Source organism: Talpa europaea (genome assembly GCF_964194135.1).
Source record: "Talpa europaea genome assembly, chromosome: 5".
In the NCBI taxonomy this organism is placed as follows: Eukaryota; Metazoa; Chordata; class Mammalia; order Eulipotyphla; family Talpidae; genus Talpa; species Talpa europaea.
The window spans coordinates 48,607,489-48,627,717 of NC_140071.1; the positions used below are offsets into that span (position 1 = coordinate 48,607,489).

Below are 20,229 nucleotides of genomic sequence, written 5' to 3' on the forward strand. Positions count from 1 at the left end.
AGATAATGTCGCAAACTGGAGGAGACATGAAGGAGATATGACAACTAAATGTGGTATGGCTCTCTGGATTGAATTCTGGAGCAAAAAGAGGGCACTACTAGAAAAACTGATAAAACTCAACAGTCTGGAGTATGGTTAACTGCAATGTGCTAATGGTAGTTTCTTAGTTTTGACAAACTATGCTAATGTAAAATATTAATAATGAGGGAAACTCATGATAATGAGGTAAGATATTATTATTATTGATAATAGTAATGACTATATTGTCTTTGCAACTTTTCTGTAAGTTTAAAATGTTTCTAAAATTAAAGGCTGGGTCTCCCCGGTGGTGCAATGGTTGAACGCTGGGTTGCGAAGCTGCCCGCAGCCTCTGCAGTGCTGGTTCTATCCCCAGCCGCCGGGCGAGGGTCCCACATGGCATGACAGACCTCTCCTGCCACCCACTGCTCCCCTCAGCAGTGTACTTCGTCAGTATGCCTGTTCTGCTCTCCGCTCTGGCTCTGGTGAATTCTCTCACCCTCCCGCGCTTCTGACTGTACCCCAGTGCTTGTATAAATAAATAAATCTTTAAAAAAAAAAATTAAATAAAATTAAAGGCTTATGTCAAAAAATATTTAAAACAACTCTTTACATTCAGGTATGAACAAGAGGGAGTATCAGAAAAATGCTCATCAGATATTCCATTTTTATAATATGCTTTTAATGCTTTTTTTAACTTTTTTTTTTTAAAGATTTATTTATTTATTTATTTATATAAGCACTGGGTACAGTCAGAAGTGCAGGAGGGTGAGCGAATTCACCAGAGCGGGGAACAGAACAGGCAGACTGACGAAGTACACTGCTGAGGGGAGCAGCGGGCGGCAGGAGAGGTCTGCGCGCCATGCGGGACCCTCCTCTGGTGGCCAGGGAGCAGCCGGGGATCGAACCGGCGCTGCAGAGGCTGTGGGCAGCTTTGCAACCCAGCGCTCAACTGCTGCGCCACCGGGGAGGCCCCATTTAATGCTTTTATATTACACACTTTATAATAAGTCCATTTTTGGTTTGAGAGTGTTGGAAAACAATAAATATAAATTGTTGTGAGTGAAATTATAAAACAGAAAGTTCAAAGTCTTCCAGGTTTTGTTCTTAAAGTATTCAGCAACCTGGATTAAAGCCTTCAAACAAAATGCCCATTTTAGAAGTTCATTGTCTACCTGAGAGAAACATTAAAGGACGATTGGAAAGGCATTTATAATATGTAAATACACTTCTAGGGAAAACCTTTATTCTCTAAAGCCAATGTAACCGTGACTTGGAACTTATTCAAATGTACTCCTGTGTTAATACAAAGTTCTCTGGAAATATCCTGGAACCACTCCACCCTTATAAGTTTCTTCTTGATAGATTGACCTCATCATAAGTCTCAGAAATGGGTCAGGACTGAATTTTTTCTGTTGGACATGGAAGTATTCTTTTCTGACACTTCCCATTTTTCATTCAAATGTAAAATCTAATTCTTGCTTTAAAGTAGCATTTTATTATTAATAAATTTTAAACTAAAAACACATCGAAATATAGTACCTTAAGCCCTTCTTTCTGCAGATCTTGAGCAAGTTCACTGCAAAGTTCTTTGCATAAACTATACTGTTCTTCTGCTTTACTTATCTCACTGAATGTCCTAGAAAGACGAGAATGATTATATTGCATAAACTATAAATGAAAATAATTAGGAATGACAGAGTACACTTAAATGGCCTAGCACTGTGTTATATTTTCTACAACTACAAAATGAACACCTCAGATCTACCTAAATAATAGAAACTCATTTGGATAGCTAATCTGTTAAGCAAAGGTCCATTTGCTCTTTCTATAATATTTTTTAAAAAGATGACTATGTCATCAATAATGATAACGCCCTAAACTTAAAACACATTAGGGTATATGTGCATATAGACTCCTCTACAGAGGATTATCTCGAGAAAGTACAGATGAGAACATCATTCTAGTTATTAGACATGTTTTTTTTGGAAGACATACAACTTTACAAGTAGATTTAAGGGATTGATTCATGCATCTTGTTAGATGCCTGAAAAACAACTGAATATTGTCTCAATATACTTTTCCCAATAAAAAAATGCTAAAAATGAGGGGTTGGTTAGATTAAATGTAGAAAATTTGAATTCAGTTGTGCAGGAGTGCTAAAAGAAGTTGAGCAGCTATATTGACATAAGAAGATACTAAAGAGAGCTCAGGATAATAAGTAAAAAATCCTAAGCAAATGACTAGTCAGTGAAAGTTCCCCTATAACTCTAGTCCCAGCTATCCAGTTCTCTTCCCTTGTGAGGGTCCTTAAAAGGAGGCAGGAGGGACAGACTCAGACAAAGAGAAGATAGTGTGTTTGAAGATGTAGGATGGATGGGGTCATAAGCCAACGAATGAAAGCATCCTCTAGAAGTTTTCAGTAAGGAAAACTTCCCTTGATGCCTCCAAAAGGACTTCAATCTTAATTTTAGGACTTTTGACCTTTGGAACTGTAAGCAAATCAATCTATGTTGTTTTAAGCCACTATATTTGTGGAAATTTGTTACATCACCAATAAAAACTAATACACCCCCACTGAGATTTATAGCCTTACCTGCTAGAACTTTGGCCAACCTGATTACTGAAAAATGCTATCTAGAGAATTTTCAATCTCTTTTTCTCTAACTACAAAGGAAATTTGGATTATTTTTACATGTTCTAAGAGACATTTGTATTTCCTTTTTTGTTAAAAAATTAATTAGATTGTATTCTTTTTTCTATTGGCTTGCTTGCTATTTCTTATGACATATTAATATTAACCAATATTAATATTCTTACACAGTAAGTAGTATTCTCAATACCAAGTGAAAAAATGAACAAAAATTCATGAAATAAGACAATGTACCTCATATTTGTATACTTTTCCTCCTATTTTCCTTTCACATCTGTTATAAAATCATAGGCTAAGCAATAATTTTAATCAAAGTCACTTATTTGAGTGTGTTGTCTTATGAAAGTCATTCAGCTTTTCTTACCACAAACAATACTGAAAAAATGAACACAATCTTGTTCTAGGTCAGTGGTTCTTAAATGTGTCAGAGGAACTTCGGGACTTTGAAGAGAAAACTGAAGGATTTTCAAACAATGATATATACCTCAAAACAATAAGGTTCCAACAAGATTGTAAACCCCTGAACTAAATCATTTCTAAGCTCTCTTTCATCAATACCTAATGATTTAATGCCTATGATCACTTATCAATATGAGAAGAGTTTGTTGAAGAATTTCCATTATCACTTTTTAAATTTCCCAAGTAACTACTCAGTATAATTTGTCTTACAAATAAGACTAGAAACTAAGATATGAAACCTCAAAATGCTTGGTTTTCACTGAATAGGAGCAAAGTCAACATTAAAAAAAAATAACTGCAGTTAGTATTTTTCCTATTGAGTACACAGCAAGTGAAAATAGTAAAGCATTATAATGGGATATTTACTTTAGAGGAGTCAACTGCTGAAAATTATTATTTGATTTGTAAATAGATTTAATTCCAGTGATAGCTTACTAAAATTAAAAATTAGTTTAAAACAATATGAATTATGAATAATAAATTTTTAAAATTACCTCTCGACACTCATGCTTTTCCTCTCTCCATCCCTTGAAATGAAAAAAATAAGTTTTTATTTGCTTTCTCAAAGACTGAGTTCCTTTTAGTTAACTAAGAAGATTTAACATATCAATTATCCTATAGAGGTCTGAACAATATTTTGGTTAAAGTTTACAATTTATGAAAAACAGTGTTTTTATTTTAATCTAAAAATAAAACTATCACTATAGAATGTAGATATAGAAGATGCTACATGTGTAATGGATCAAGGAGAACAAATTTGAAAATAGTTAGATATTATAAATTGCTTCTATTAAAAGCCAGAAAATCAAAGCCCACAACTTACAAAAGCCAATAGGAGGTAGTAGCATAATGGCTTGGAGTTATAGGATATAATTAAATTTGAATAATTTAATATCAATTTTCTAGTTTTTGACATAGTATAATAGCTTCACTTTCCTGTATCTTATTCATTATTCATTAACACTCTATAGAACTTCAGTTAATATTTGGTAGACAGCAATAGGATGAATACTTGAAATCTGAACCATCTTGTTTGGTCGGATACTAGCTGCTCTGATAAGAGTAGTTGAAACCAATTGAAATGACATGTATATTTCATGCAATAAGTGAACTTATTATGAAATCAAATGCTTTTCTAGGCCTTGGGGTTATGGTAATAGACAAAAAAAGTCCATATGCCTACCCTAAGAAACATATCATAGTTGAGGGAGATGAAGAGCTATGGAAGTAAATATGGATAGAAGGAGAGAAGTACTACAGATTTAAAACTAAAGCAGAGTAGGGGAATAGAGAATTTGTATAGAAGGAAAGTGAATTTTGCTATCTTATATTATTATAAATTACCTATGAACTTTATTTAAAAGTATTACCTGCATCTCTAAATACCACAGGTTATAATATGTGCTATGTTATATTAAGAACTACACTGTTTTTAAGCACTGGAAATAAGAAGAGGATAATTTTTGAATTAAAGAAAGTTTTATTACCTATTATCTTCAAATACTAGATGATTTACAGTACTGATTTTTCGTTATATACTCTCAAAATCAAAGTCAGCTAACTGTTTTGATTCAAAAGAATGAGGAACATGAAGGGATGAGAAAAGCACCACTACAGGCCTGGCAATCTCTGGAATACTGACTAATCGAACTTATTTTATATGCCTCCTCACATAAAAATCCTGTTTTCCTTTAGTTTAAGAATATAAAGGAGTTATTTTAAGGTCAGGCTGAAAGGATGACAAAATTGTAAAAATAGTACTGTTAATTGACATTACTTAAAAAAAAATCTTCTTATCCATTCCCAACAGTGTGCTCTTCTAGTGCAAGACATACTTTTTAAATACCTAGATGAAAGAGTGGAGGGAAGAAAACACAGGGGCTCTCCTCTAACTGTTTACTCTTCTCTTAGATCTTTAGATGGCTGGCTAAGGTCTCTGTCTATGAATGACTGCTGCTAACCCCACCCTTAGCTCAAGTCAAGTCTGTCTGCCTTTCGGTCTTCATTTGTTTATTTGGTAATTTTCTGTTTCCCACACTGGCATGTAAACTCCATAAGGCAGGCCTTTGTTTTATTTATTGCATATTACACCTAGTGCCTAGCACAGTGCCTAACACAAAGTAAATACTCAGTTTTAAATGAATGACTCATTTACAAACCTGGAAAAGAAAAGAAATACAGTTAGTTCATGAAGGATCATCAGACCTCCTAGCTTAAAGGGTAAATTCTGGAATATGTATCATCTTTCTTTCCTCAAAAATCTGACAGTATTCTTATATTCTGAACAAAAAACAAGTAAATCAGAAAAGAGGACTCATCATTCCTCTTGTAATCTATCCAGGTGTTGTAGCCAAAAACCTAGGAGTGATTCATTATCTTTTCCTTTTCTCCCATATACAATCTTTTAACTCTAATTCAAAAATTATATCCTGAATTGAACTTATCTTGAATTTAAAACAGATTAATTGTATAGCTTCCTCCTGGTGGTTAAAACTATTATTTCAGCAAATGATAAAGGGCAAGCAAAATGACAATGCATATAAATACCTTGCCAGGTGTGTTGAACCTAGACCCAGGGAGATTTGAAGGAAATAACGCCAAGATGTTTCAGAGAACAGGAGAGAAAGTAATGCCGTCTGTTGGTAGAGTTCTGTACAGGTAGTTATTCCAAGGGCCTTTAACATTTTCTCTGTAACTTTTCCTATTCCAGAGACCTAGATGAGAATCAATATTTATCATCAACATGTTTAAAAGTTAAGGTAAAAACTGATATTATATTCTCATTATACTTTTTATAATTATTAAGGGTATGAATAACCAATAAAGGTATGACTATCTTCACCAGTTGTACAAAAAAAGAGTTTTAATTACTTTTTGTCCCCATTTCCTAAACCTGTGTTCCATGGAAATTTAAAGTTAAAAATTTCACAGAATTGTTAAAGGCTAAAAGAAAAAAAAAGTTTTACTGCAAGATTGGAATGTTCAATATACTGCTGTCCTTGTGACCCATAAAGGCAGGTAAATTCTGAAGTTATTTGGCCCTAGAATCCTTTTTAATGAACACCTGTTCATATTTTGAAAAATATATTGGATATTATGGAGAAAGCTTTCAGTTTTTCACCCCTGGGTATTATATTGGCTGTTGGTTTCTGCTATGTGCCTTTATCATATTTACATTATTATTATATTATAGTCAATATATATATATTATATTGAAGTAGGTTCCTTCTATTTCCATCTTGTTTAGAGCTTTTATCATAGATGAATGTTGACTCTTATTGATGTCAAATGATTTTTATCTGTTTTTATTGTTATGATAGATTACAGTAATTGATATACATATATTAAACAATCCTTGCACCCCGGGATAAATTCTGCTTGATAATAGTGTATAATCCTTATGATATACTGTTGAATTCAATTTGCTAGTATTTTGTGGGAAATTTTTACATCAATGTTCATCAAGGATATTGGTATATCATTTTTCCTTGTGCTGTCTTTGTCTGGTTTCAATGTTAAGGTAATGCTTGGCATCATAAAATATATTAGGGAGGATTCATTGTATTTTTAAAAACAATTTGAACAATGTGGGCATTGATTTTTATTTAGAAGTTCAATAGAATTTGTAAAGCCACCTGGTCCTGGGCTTCTGGTTTTTGAAAGATTTTTTATTATTGTTTCAATTTCCATGTTTGTAATTGGTGAACTGGTGAAACCATTATGAAGGCAATCTGGATTTACATTAAAATTTAAAATTAAAACCAGAAATACCACTCCTAGCCACATAATGTGAAACCCATCCACAACAACAAAAAAAACTTTATGTTCTACAATATCTATAGCAGTAATATTTACAATAGCTGCAACATAAAAGCAACCTAAATCTCCTTTAACGGATGACTGGATCAAACCACATACCCTAGAATACTACATAGCCACAAGAAAGGATGATATGCAGTCATTTTCAATAAAAATGGAGGGAATTTGAAAAAGTTATATTTAGCAAAACAAGTTAGAATGGTAAAAACAAATACTAGACATTCATATAACAGATAATTTGACAATGTAAAACATTTTCAAAAACTACTGGGCATAAACAAACATCGTGAGGACTCTGAAATTAAGAGCAGGGGGAAGGAAAGGAACAAGGGACATAAAGGATGTTGATGGGGGAAAAATAAAATATCATTCAATTACATTTATTGAGAAACAATGCTTTATAGCCATACCTTAAATACAATAAGTTATTCATCAACCATTATATATTAGACATTTTGCAAAAATATCTTATTTTTGCAAATGGCCAACAGGCATATGAAAAAATGTTCAACATCACTTGCAATCAGGGAAATGCAAATCAAAACTACAATGAGATACCATCTTATACCAGTGAGAATGGCACACATTAAAAAAACTAGCAACAACAATTTTTGGCAAGGTTGTATAGAAAAAGGAACTCTCCTGCACTGCTGGTGGGAGTGCAAACTGGTCCAACCACTATGGAAAACTGTGTGGAGATTCCTCAACCTACTAAAGATACAGCTTCCATATGATCCAGCAATTCCACTCCTAGGTATTTACCCAAATGACACAGAAACATTAATTCCAAATGGTACCTGCACTTTTATGTTTATAGCAGCACTATTTACAATAGCTAAGCTATGGAAACAACCCAAATGTCCAAAAACAGATGACTGGATCAAGAAGATGTGGTACATATACACAATGGAATATTACTCAGCAATCAAAAAAGATAAACACATGCAGTTTGCAGCAACATGGATGGAGCTAGAAGGGATCATGCTCAGCGAAATAAGTCAGAAAGAAAAAGAAAAATACCAGATGGTCTCACTCATAGCAGGAATTTAGAAAACCTAAATAAGGGACCAGGAAAAAGACTAATTAATACAAAGTAAAAATCAAAATCAACAAGCAACTATAAACCAGAGACACACTATGAGGTGAAAGGGCGAGGAGAGGAAGGATCAGGGTCAAAATAAGGGGGGGTGCAATTGTATGGGGAATATAATCAAAATGAAAATGCATACATTGTGCAAAAATGAAAAATGATCTAAGAATTGTATAAAATAAAATATTAAAAAAAGAAAAATACCTTATTTTAATTCACCCATTAAGTGAGAAAAGCAAGTCCTAGAACATCAAATAATATATAGTGCAATTATTGTTAAAATATATATATGTGCAAAAAAATCAAGAAGTTTAAAAAAAAAACTCTTTTCCATAACCCCATTTTAAAGATGGCAAGATATTTTGGTTTTACTTTTTTGTCAAAAAAAATTAAAATTCTAAATCTCTGAAGTATCATACCTATTAATCTGGTAGCAATCTGGACTTTTGATCTCAGATAGTGTATTATGTTACAACTGAAAGGACTGTTGCAAATATTCTTTTTATTTCTCTTCTCCTTGGCAGGGGTACACATAAAACTCTTTTATCTATTATTACTTTCTTCAAACTTTTCAGCAAATAAGATGCCTAAGCCCTATTTTCAGAAAGATTTCTTCAACTTCAAATAATTATCTATTATAATTCTTGCTTGTTATCCATTGTTTTAACAAAGATTAGTATCATCTTGAATAGTATCTCTCCAGAACTCAGACTATAGATAGATTGACGATAAATTTTATAAACAATCTCACCTTTCTAATGGGTAAGTCCTTGATGAACTCCATCACAGCTTGTCTGTTGGGGAGAATTTGGTACTGTCCATTTGGTTTTTTCTTATCACTGCAAACTTTTGCTAACATGGTATTTGGGGCAATGCCTTAAAAGAAGAACACTCTGATGATTCAAAGAAGTTGATGTGTATGATTTTTAAATATGTGATGACAATATAGAAAAAAATATTAAGTACAAAATTCTAAAATGATAAGAATGCTTCTATAAAAATAACTTTTGACTACTAATGATTTCTTCAAGACTTGCTATCACTTTAGAAAAAGGAAACACATTAGTAATTGTGGCAATAGAAATAATAGTTAATTCTCCATGGCATATAAGAGTAATTTGAGTTCACTTAGTGATATTATTATTAGTTCACTGTCATTCATAAGAATGCAGTACTGTCTTATAGGAGAGATCTAGAGTATTATTAGGTTGGATATTAACTCTTTGAAAAGGACTTTTGTAGAGATTACACATATAAAGGAAAAATACCAAAGAATTTGAGTTGCAATATATCTAAAACAATGATAAATAAATGCATGCATCATTTTTATGTTATTCACAAAATAAATCACTACTTTTCAGAAAGACATTGTACAATTTTTAGGAACCTTAATGATCAAATAACTTGAAATAGGCATATTTAAATACAATGATTAAATAAATCATATCAGTTTTCATGCATATCTCTACCATTTATTACCTATTCGCATGCTTTAGTATAGAAAAGACTGACCTAACCATTATGAATTTTTTGTAAGATAATTTAGGATCCTCGTGATGAACATCAGTTTCTATGCTAAGACACAGTGATACCCTTACTGACATATGTGAAACTGTTTTATCCTTCACTAGATGGTCCTAGATTTCTGTGTTGCTGTTTCTTCTGTCTCCTACCTTGTGGTCATGTTGGATCTCTCTTACACTGTAATCTTGGAGATAGCTAAAATCTTCCAAAGCCAATTAAAATATATTTTGTACTTAAAAAAGGATAGTTATAGGAGACTTATGTTAGATTTTTCTTTGTGCTTAAAGACTTTGTTGCTTAATTTCAAGTTACCCATTGTTAACAGCATTCTAATAGGTAAAATTTTAGAAGTTGAATAAAAAATAGATAAGTATATGCTTTATTATGAGACACTATTAATAATACACTTGAATTAGTCAGTGTGAAAATTATAACCATTGTAGCCGTCAATATCTTTTTTAGTACCTGCACTGGCTGTCAGTCTTGTTTTTTGCTCGATCCTGAAACGAATTTCCTTTACCACTTCCTCAGCAGATATTCCAAAAACAACTGAATTTTGGAGTAGCTGAGGACTATTTTGTTCTTCAAAGTTCACTGGGAAGGAATCTCCTGGGGGCTGTAACTCAGGAGGACTGTCATCAAAAAGTAGTGGAGAGATGGAGCCTTCAAGTTCACTCGGTTTATTAATATCCTTTCCTGGTTTATCTAAATGATAAACAGGAATTGTAATTCATCTTAAGAAACACATACTTCATATATTAGGTTTGTCTACATTCTTTCTAAGGTCAAAACAAATCTAGTTTTAGTTTTGTTTCTAAGAGCCAAGAGAAAAAATGATATCACTTATATTTTGGTAACACTAATTCCAGGTTTTTCTTAAAAAGAATATATCCATTTCCATAGCATACATTTTAAGAGGAAATATTCGGTTAACACAAGTTAACCGAAACCCAGAATTGCACTTAGATTCACATTATTTTTTTTCTTAAAAAGTAAAAATAAAAACTTTTCCATTACTCATCTCTGTAGGTGGGAGGGGGGAAGAATTTCTTAGGTTTAAGTTTAGGAATGAAAAGAAGGCATGAAGCAATCTAGAATAATTATGCCTAAAAAAAAGTTTTGCTTTAAGAGGGAAAAATACTCAAATTTTCTTCATTTATAGAAGAAAATTTTCAAATGTCAACATAATCTGCATTTTCTCTTTTTTCAAATGCTGGTTTTAATTTGGACTTGCTTGTTTATAAAGTATTACTTTACAAAGGGCACATCTGAAAAAAATAAAAATTACTTCTGGAAGTTATACTTCTTTAAATACACACATTCTTAAAGTCTGATCAGATTAACTACGGTCCAAGTTTAAGACAAAGAAGTCTTTATTACTATCAACAAACTTATAAACTAACATTATTTTTGAAAAGCAAAGTAAAAATACCAAGCTATTTATTACCTCATTTTATTTGCATTTTTCATAACTGGGTTATCAAATACAAATCCATTAAAGACTTTACTCTCTGGGCTTAATGGAATAGAAATGCAGTTTAAATGGATTTATAACAACTAAGGTTAATAACAAAGCTTTCTGATCCCATTTCATAATTTTATTACATATAAATATTTTTCAAATTAAGGTAAATGTAGAAGCAAAAATTAAATTTCCAGTTCCAGGACACAGAATGTATATTACTTAAAAAAATGAACTTAACCTTTTAAGAAAATGTTCTAAGCTAATGTAAATAATGACAAAAATTTGATTAATTTCAAATTTTGAAGAATGTAATATGCATTGTTAGACAGAGGCTTTCTAAATCTGAATCCCCAGGTGATATCAAAATACACCTTATGATCAAAGTGATGTGCGTTATTTCCTTTTCCTTTCATATTTTGATTTTACAATACAGAGCAGTTCAGAGAGGACTAAGACTGGCACAACTGACAGATTATCTATCTGGACCCCCTTTTCTCTACCTGGATGGGTAGAGTGAAGGTAAAAGAAACTGTAGAAAATCTGCAGAATAAATAAGATAACAGCCCTTCCTTCCGCAAAAGCCCTTAAGCCACATTGTGTACCAAATGCCTTTAGGTGAGTCATTCTGATGGTAGAACACTCTAGTGGGGGTAAAAAAAAACACCATCGTGCTGTCTTCCGGGTTCATTGTGAGAGCTATTGCTGAATGACATGGTTACCGTTTCACTCTGTCTCTTCTGTTTCTTAACACCTTTGTTTATTTTTTCACAGCATAGGATTTCTCCCCTCAGGTGTGGTCACAATAGTGTACTTTTCTGTGAGGCCTGGCTGTGCAACTAACTGCTGAAATTTGCTCTCTGAAAGAAATATCTTTATAATCCTCATAATCGAGGGATTCAGAGTATAAAACTAAGGTTTCTTATATTCAGCAACGCTAGGAGTAAAGCATCCTCCTTTTTTTTTTTTTTAATAAAGATTTATTTAATTATTTATACAAGCACTGGGTATAGTCAGAAGCGCGGGAGGGTGAGAGAATTCACCAGAGCCATAGCAGGGAACAGAACAGGCAGACTGACGGAAATACACTGCTGAGGGGAGCAATGGGCGCAATAGGAGAGGTCTGCGCGTCATGTGGGACCCTTGCCGGGAGCCAGGGATCGAACCAGCGCTGCAGAGGCTGTGGGCAGCTTCACAGCCCAGCGCTCAACCACTGCGCCACCAGGGGAGGCCCAAGCATCCCTTTTGGATGGCAAGTGCTAAAAGGTTTATAGTATTTCAGCTTCTTATTAATACATTGGCTGGCACTCACCATCCAGACCTATATGGCAGAATAAACACACAATAACAATAATTATTACTGGTAATTAGCAATACTTTTCCAAAGACTGGACCTTTTTAAAAAGGGCAAACAAAAATGCCTTGGACTTTAGGGAACAGTATCAATCACCTACCATGGCTCCAACTCACTTTGACAGCTTCTCATGCATAATATGGAACAAATATGCCTGAAAGTCCAGTCCACAGGGAGTTATATATGTGGGGAAAAAAGTAAAACTATTTAAATTGCTTAAGAATATGAGATGCATGAAGAGGAAAGTACATAAATATGTTAAAAGCAATAGACATTAAAAATTTACTTCCTCATATCCTCATTCACATTGACACATCCTCATAATGAGTTTGGACTTTAAACAAATGAAAAGAACATTAGCAGAGAATGAAAATATTTACCTGTGTGCCAATGTACTTTTTTTTAACATAATGTGAAATAGTTATAGGAAGCCTTCAGGGGATTCTCGGATGTTACCTACAAGGTTCCTCTCCCTTCACTATGAAAACTAAAGAACTAACAAAATGAGATTTTAAAACGACATCAGGTTTTGTGTGCCACTTCCTCCAATAGTTAGAATAAGCAAAGATAACCTGTTACTCCAAGCTTCCATGTCCAGAAATTATGCTTTTTCATTGTTTAACATGTCTACTGAAGACAGCTGCCTCTTAGGGTTCTAAATACCAATGCAGTTGTGATTCGGTGTTCACATTAAACTTGCTCCATAGATGTGAATCCCAAACAATATGACTTAGATTATGCTGTTGAGGATCTGCCACTTCCTTCAGGGAAAGTTACAAATCAGTTTCCCACTACTGCCTGTCCCCACCAAAGTAGCTAATCAGGTGTTCATGTGAACCGTAGCTGTGGGTTATGAGCAAACCCTGTTGCTACCTTTTTTCCAAGTGAACTTTGCTTAGGGTCCATGTCAGTTCCAATACTAAAAGTAATCACACAATTGACAGACAGTTGAGTAAGTGTATTAGCTGCATATTTCTTGGCCCTGTTTTGGATAGGTAGTAAAGGGACCATCTGGAAAACCAATGAAACTCCTGTTTTATTCTATATAAAAGAATCAAATAAGGTCTAATGTAAAGAAGGGTGATGGGGAATCATTCATTTTGGCAAGGTTGAAAACACTCATAATCAGTGTATAATGAGATTACAGAAAATTTGAGAAGGGAAGAAAAAAAACCCAATATTTTGATATAGTTTTAAGGCAAAGTTTTTTAAAATATCTATTTTCTATTAACATCTACAACAAAGTCAACATAAACAGATTCAATGTAATCCAACCCTTTGTTAGGAAAAGAGCTGACTGAAATTAATTTGTACAGGATTCTGCATACTCTTAAAGTCTAGAGATTTAAAATTCTCATTTGGTTTAAAAGTAACATTCCACATACTTAACTCAAAAAGCCAACTGGTATATTTTAAGTTTCTGATATTTAATTTTTAATAATTTTCATAGTTTTACCATTTATACAAGCTAATTATTTAACAAGGTCTTTGGTTTGCTTTCTAGTTTTATTGTTCTAATAAATTGCTTACCATTTTCTAGAGAGTTCCCTGTTGTGATGAAATGCTTTCTTTTGTCCTCTGGCCAATTTTGTCTTTCCTGTAAGTGCTTTGTTATATTCAAGTAGGCTTCATCAAGACTCATGGCCATAAAGTTGGGGTCATAATCAGCAAGTATTTCCTTAACCTTCAAAAGGAACGATAGGATTTAAATTTTGCTTCTATAGCAAAACCTGTCATAAACAGCTGTAAGAAACATTAATAATCTTACTTTGAAACTATAGTAATGATTCTGCAATCAATAATCATGGATTTAGGGAATAAATAATTTACTGTCAAGGCAAGTTTGTCCAAATTCTTTTATATTAATATAGATCATGAAGGCAGATGACCATGAAAGAATTACATTTGCTACAATATCTACTTAGCTACATATACCCTAGATATAATAAGTGATTAAAATAAATTTCAAAAAACATAATTCTGGTAGGCACAAAAAATGGTTAAGCAACATAATTTAGATTGCTGGTCAAAAGTAGAAATAGAAATGGGAAAGATGGATCCTGCTCCCCATCACCTTTCATGATGGCTTTGTTCATTTTGGTTCATTTTATTTATTTATTTTTAAATTTTTATTTATTTATTTATTTATTTTGATTTTTTAAAAGATTTATTTATTTATTTATTTTATGTATTTATACAAGCACTGGGTACAGTCAGAAGCGTGGGAGGGTGAGAGAATTCACCAGAGCCAGAGCTGGGAGCAGAGCAGGCAGAAGGACTGAAGCACATTGCTGAGGGGAGCAGCGGGCGCAGCGGAGCAGCAAGAGAGGTGTGCGCCATGTGGGACCCTCCTCAGGTGGCCAGGGAGCAGCCGGGGATCCAGCGCAGCGCTTCACAACCCAGCACTCACCTGCTGCGCCACCGGGGAGGCCCCATTTTAGTTCATTTTAAAAAGGAACAATCTTACATGAAGGTACAATGCTATAGAAAGGAGATGTAATTCAATTAATTACTGTATGCACATTAAACTCCACACAATATACACATTGATACATGTGTCTTTTAAGTAAAACAAAACTCAATTATTGAGATTTAGAGCGGGAAAAGATGATAAAATCTGTAGTGTAAGTATTTGACTACGGTAAATGATGGAGAAAAATCTGGAGTTGTATCTTCGGATATAAGAAATACATAAAGAGATCAGAATCTCAATATTATTCTAGAAATTCCTTTTTATATAAAATTGTTTTATTATAAAACTATGGACTTTTTAACCATGGAATTGTTAGCTGAAATTAGAAAAAACTGTTGCCAAAATAATATGTATGAGAAAAACTCTTGATGAACTATATTTCTGTTTAGTATTTAAAAGTTGTCTGTTGTATTATGAGAAAACTTTGATGTTTTATAAAAAGAAAGCTTTTTAGCTTAATATACTTCTGAACAGTTGAGTCAAAGATAATTTTAGAAAATGGTGACAGAAAATGGCTACCCTTTACAAAAGAGTACCTTTATTACTTTTGTTCAGTAACAGAAGCCATTTTTACTCAAACGGAATCTTTTCCAGTGAGAATGAAACTCTGGAAAGTCTGTGGTTGGCAGCCAACTGAGATTATTGTGAAAGAGAAGTACTCCCTAAAGACAATGAGGACTCACTAACTTCCTTTACTTAGGATACTGCTTTCAAAATGAAACAGGCACCTTCTAGTAAAAATCAAGCACATAGTCTTTGAGAATAGTTAAAGCTGTTCCACTCTTGTGGATAAAAAATGACTTTTCTTTAAACTTTAATACCAAGCCATATATATTAATGCTTTTGTAGTCAGTAAATGTGTGCCGAGATTCATTTACAATCAAGAATCCATTTGTTATCTGCAAATGCACTAGGCAGGTTCTGCTCAAAATTAAAGATAGATTTTTTTTGACATGTGAAAACAGACTAAAGGTAACTAATATGATTTAGTTCTCCTTGTCATACTGAGGACTTTAAAAAAATTCTTTCTAACAAAAGACCTTGAAGAATTTCAAATTTATTAAAAGGCCATAATAATTATGGTTAGCATTTTATCTCTTTCTAATAAGAATACAGTAAAAGAAATATACAGCAACCAATGTGAAAGTACCTCCCTGTCTCCCACCACCTTTTCAGAGGTAGGCATAAAAGCATTTGCTCCCACAGACTCTTTTTGAAAGAAGGAAAACCATTTTTTTTTTTTAAATTTGAAGTGGGATATTATTTTAATTTGGAGAAGTTCATTTCTAGGGGAAATGAAGTGAAATACAAGTAAGATGGACAAATCTAAAAACTATTTGCATGACTACATGGTGATAGGTGCTAAGCCATAATTAAGTGCTTTAATTCAGACAAAGTCAATAACATAGTGCCTTTTACCATAATAGTCTAAAAGGGTTTGGTGTAACATTCTAAAATTTTAATTTATGGCTTAAGTTCAAGTGCTGGCATGACAATTTAGTTTTCAACAAAAATAGCAAAAAATTAATTTTTCATGTGATGAGTTAGGCAATTTTAGTGAACAGTCAAATCTTTATACTTCAGAGATCCTTTTCAAAGCAATGGATTATTTCCCTTTTTCTGGTTATCAGTTTCTTAGACATTAAGTACTTAAAAGCATCTTCACTAAATTGTATGGAAAGCAGCTAATCAAAATAATTTTGTCACTATTTAAAAACACTGATAGGCGCCTCCCTGGTGGCACAGGCGGTTGACCGCTGCACTGTGAAGCTGTCTGTAGCCTCTGCAGCACAAGTTCAATCGCAGCTGGCCAGTGAGAATCCCGCATGGCGAAGCAGACCTCTGCTGTCTAGCCCACTGCTCCCCTCAGCAGTGTATTTCGTCAGTCTGCCTGTTCTGTTCCCCACTCTGTCTCTGGTGGATCCTCTCACCCTCCCGCGCATCTGGCCTGTACCTGGTTCTTGTATTCATGAATAAAAAAATCTTAAAAAAAAAAATAAATAAAAGAAAAGAAAAAGAAAAGAACGTAAACATCTGTACAAAAATAAATAAATAAATAAATAAATAAATAAAAACAAAAAAATAAAAACACTGATAAAAATGTATTCAGAAAAAAAGGTTAAAATTAATGATTTGGGTAGATTCTGTAAATGATAAAAATAAGGTGATTCTAGAAGAAAATGTATATTGCATATTAAGAAAAAAATAGCTAAAGTCAATTTACATGATAATAAGGCAATTCAAAGTTTTCTGGGAAGATAAGAGTTTTCCTTTTTTAAAGTTTTATTTTATTTATTTATGCATACAAGAACTGGGGTCTAGGCCAGAGATGGTGGGGCGAGAGGGAGAGAGAGAGGATTCATCAGAGGAAGAGTGGAGAGCAGAACAGGCAAATCTACTGAAATACACTGCTGAGGGGAACTGCAGGGGAGACAGGAGAGATCTGCCACACCATGTGGGTTAGCTCCCCAGCCATGTGGGTTTGCTCCCTAGCTAGGGATTGAACTCATGAGGCAGTGGCTGGGATAGCGCCATAGTGCTGAGACTTTAACCCCTGCACCACCAGGGAGGCCCAATAAGAGTTTTCTGAGCAGAAAAAAGATGTGGGAAAGCAAAGTCATGGGAAGTAGATGGGGGTATTCTAGATACCATATGTATTATTAGTCAAATAAGTTGAAAAGTGGCAAGAGGTGACTAAAATGATAAGCTAATAAGGCCAAATCCTAATGTGCAAAGGCATTCAAACTTGATTCTGTAGGTGACAGGAAATCAGTGAAAGGCTATTAGGTAGAGGTGAGATATCAGACTTACCTCTCTACTCACAGCTTGGTATTTGTCAAAGTTTGGGGGCACTATAATAAGTTGTGGGCAGAGTCTTTTAGCAATAAATCCTGGCATCGCTGCGCGAACACCAAACCTCCTTGCAAGGTAATTTGAGGTAGACTGAAAAAAAAAAATGGACCACATGGGAAAATATTCAAACGTAAATGGCCATAACGATCAATACATTCATAAGAAACAAAGTACTGATAGGCATTTCCAAGGACATTTTTTTCAGGTCACAGTCTCAAACCAAGCTTTTATTTTATTGTATTACAATGTTCTAATGTATGACCCTTTCCCATGGCTGTCCCCATATTTACAATGTGAAATCAGGTAATAACCAAACTATGCTAATAAAAAGGTTATCTTACATTTCCAGTAACTAAACTTTACTGGTTTAAAGGCATACCTGTATATAGACTAAATATATCAAAGTTTGGATGCTAGTGGGTGATGTTACATGAAAGCAGTTGTATAGTAACAGTATAATTATAAAGTGACACTATAGTACAAATACCATAAATGTTACATGAAAATATCATATAGGAAGTAACAGTATAGTATAAGAGTACAGATTTGAAATTTGCTCTACTAGATATTCTGGAAATTTTTCATCTAGAACAGGAATTGAAGGTCTGCTATATGGTAAAGCAAATTAAATATCCAGAGGGAAGTTATTAAAGTTTAAAAGAACTTTAAAAATTAAGTTTTATTTTATTTTATTTTTTTATTTATTTGTTTGTTTTTTTGTTTGTTTGTTTATACATGCACTGGGTACAGTCAGAAGCGCGGGAGGGTGAAAGAATTCACCAGAGCCAGAGCGGGGAGCAGAGCAGGCAGAAGGACCGAAGTACACTGCTGAGGGGAGCAGCGGGCAGCAGCGGGCGGCAGGAGAGGTCTGCGCGCCATATGGGACCCTCCTCCGGTGGCCGGGAGCAGCTGGGGATCGAACCGGCGCCGCGGAGGCCACGTGCAGCTTCGCAACCCAGCGCTCAACCGCTGCGCCACTGGGGAGGCCCAAAAATTAAGTTTTATTTCTAAGACTTGAAAATCTTCTGACGAAAACGTTCTGACTAGGAGATGGACCTAAAAAAATATGGTATTAGAAAGGGAAGAACATTACTTATTAGACCCTGTTGATGATACTATGAGAAAATATGTCAATGGAATAGGCCACGGTATCATTTATAAATTTTTTTCTGCAAATGGGATCTTCGAATTCTCAAGTGAAAATTTAAAGAAATGCAAAACAGAATATATCAAATGACAGAATCATTTCAGAATAATATTCTCAATTTGGGATTAGTGATCTTCAAACATCATTTAAAATTTTTCTATTACTCAAAACTATGCTAATCATTTGTAAATATTCTGGAACAGTATATGGAACAATAAATGTAGTTAACACTAGAATATAAGGTCTAGTGTTTTAAATATAAATTAAGTCTAATGGAATTGATATAAAAACTAGATCTCTAGTAGAATAGAAACAGAATTTTAAATATGACTTCTTTTAACTTTTAAGCTTGTGGCAGATTGTAAATTCTAGCCACATTATTTTACAATTCTTCCTATTAAGAGATGGGTTCTAGTTCTGTATGCCAAGTGATTTGCTTTAACCAGAAGAATGTGAGGAAAATAACATTGTGTGTGTCCTGAGCTTACCCCTTAAGAAGTACGCAGCTTTTGTAAACAGTGCTACAGTAAACAAAGGAGTGCAGATTTCCTTTCAAATTAGTGTTTTTGTGTCCTTCGAGTAGTTTCTTGGGAGTGGAATTGCTGGGTCATATAGTAGATGCATTTTTAGTGTTTTGAGGAACATCACACATCTTCCCATCGTGGCTGGACCAGTTTATATCACCTCCAGCAGTATAACAGGGCTCTTTACTCTCCATACCCTCACCAGCATATGTTATTTCTAGTTTTTTTGTTTTGTTTTGTTTTGTTTTGTTTTTTAACATGGGCAATTCTCATAGATGTGAAGTGGTATCTCATTGTGTTTTTGATTTTCATTTCCCTGATAAAAGTGATGTTGAACATTTTTTTAATGTATCTGTTGGCCATTTGCATTTCTTCTTTGGAGAAGTGTCTATTTAGTTCTTCTTCCCATTTTTTGATTGGGTTGTGACTTTGTTTTTGTAGAGTTGTATAAGCTCTTTGTAGATCTTTGATATGAGTCCCTTATCAGATATATGATGTGCAAATATTTTCTCCATTCAATTTGGTTGCTATCTCTTCTGACTTTTGAAAAGCAACCTAAATGCCCCAAAATAGATGAATGGTTCAAAAAGATGTGGTATATGTACACAACAGAATACTACTCAACAATCAAAAAAGATGGTGAACTCATACCATTTGTGACAATATGGATGGAGCTGGAAGGGATCATGCTAAGTGAAATAAGTCAGAAGGAAAAAGATAAATATTGGATGGTATCATTTATATGCAGAATATAGTGAAACCAAACAAATGGTAAGGAAAAAGACAAAACTTGCAAGCTGACAATAGATCTGAGCTTTCATTTCCTTTTCTTTCCCCCTCAATTCTCTTTAAC

The 20,229-nt window shown here is 33.8% G+C and overlaps 1 protein-coding gene across 1 annotated transcript in view; it reads right to left on the reverse strand.

The window, feature by feature from the left end:
• POLK (DNA polymerase kappa) overlaps nucleotides 1-20,229 on the reverse strand; it is a gene marked incomplete at both ends in the record, with an annotated part of 33,762 nt that overhangs the window by 4,001 nt on the left and 9,532 nt on the right. The window contains 7 exons of the mRNA XM_084233816.1: nucleotides 1,561-1,657; nucleotides 3,625-3,657; nucleotides 5,678-5,844; nucleotides 8,791-8,915; nucleotides 10,029-10,268; nucleotides 13,910-14,063; nucleotides 17,664-17,795. Of these exons, the coding sequence (XP_084089942.1) occupies nucleotides 1,561-1,657; nucleotides 3,625-3,657; nucleotides 5,678-5,844; nucleotides 8,791-8,915; nucleotides 10,029-10,268; nucleotides 13,910-14,063; nucleotides 17,664-17,795 (948 nt within the window). The remainder of the gene's footprint in view (nucleotides 1-1,560; nucleotides 1,658-3,624; nucleotides 3,658-5,677; nucleotides 5,845-8,790; nucleotides 8,916-10,028; nucleotides 10,269-13,909; nucleotides 14,064-17,663; nucleotides 17,796-20,229) is intronic.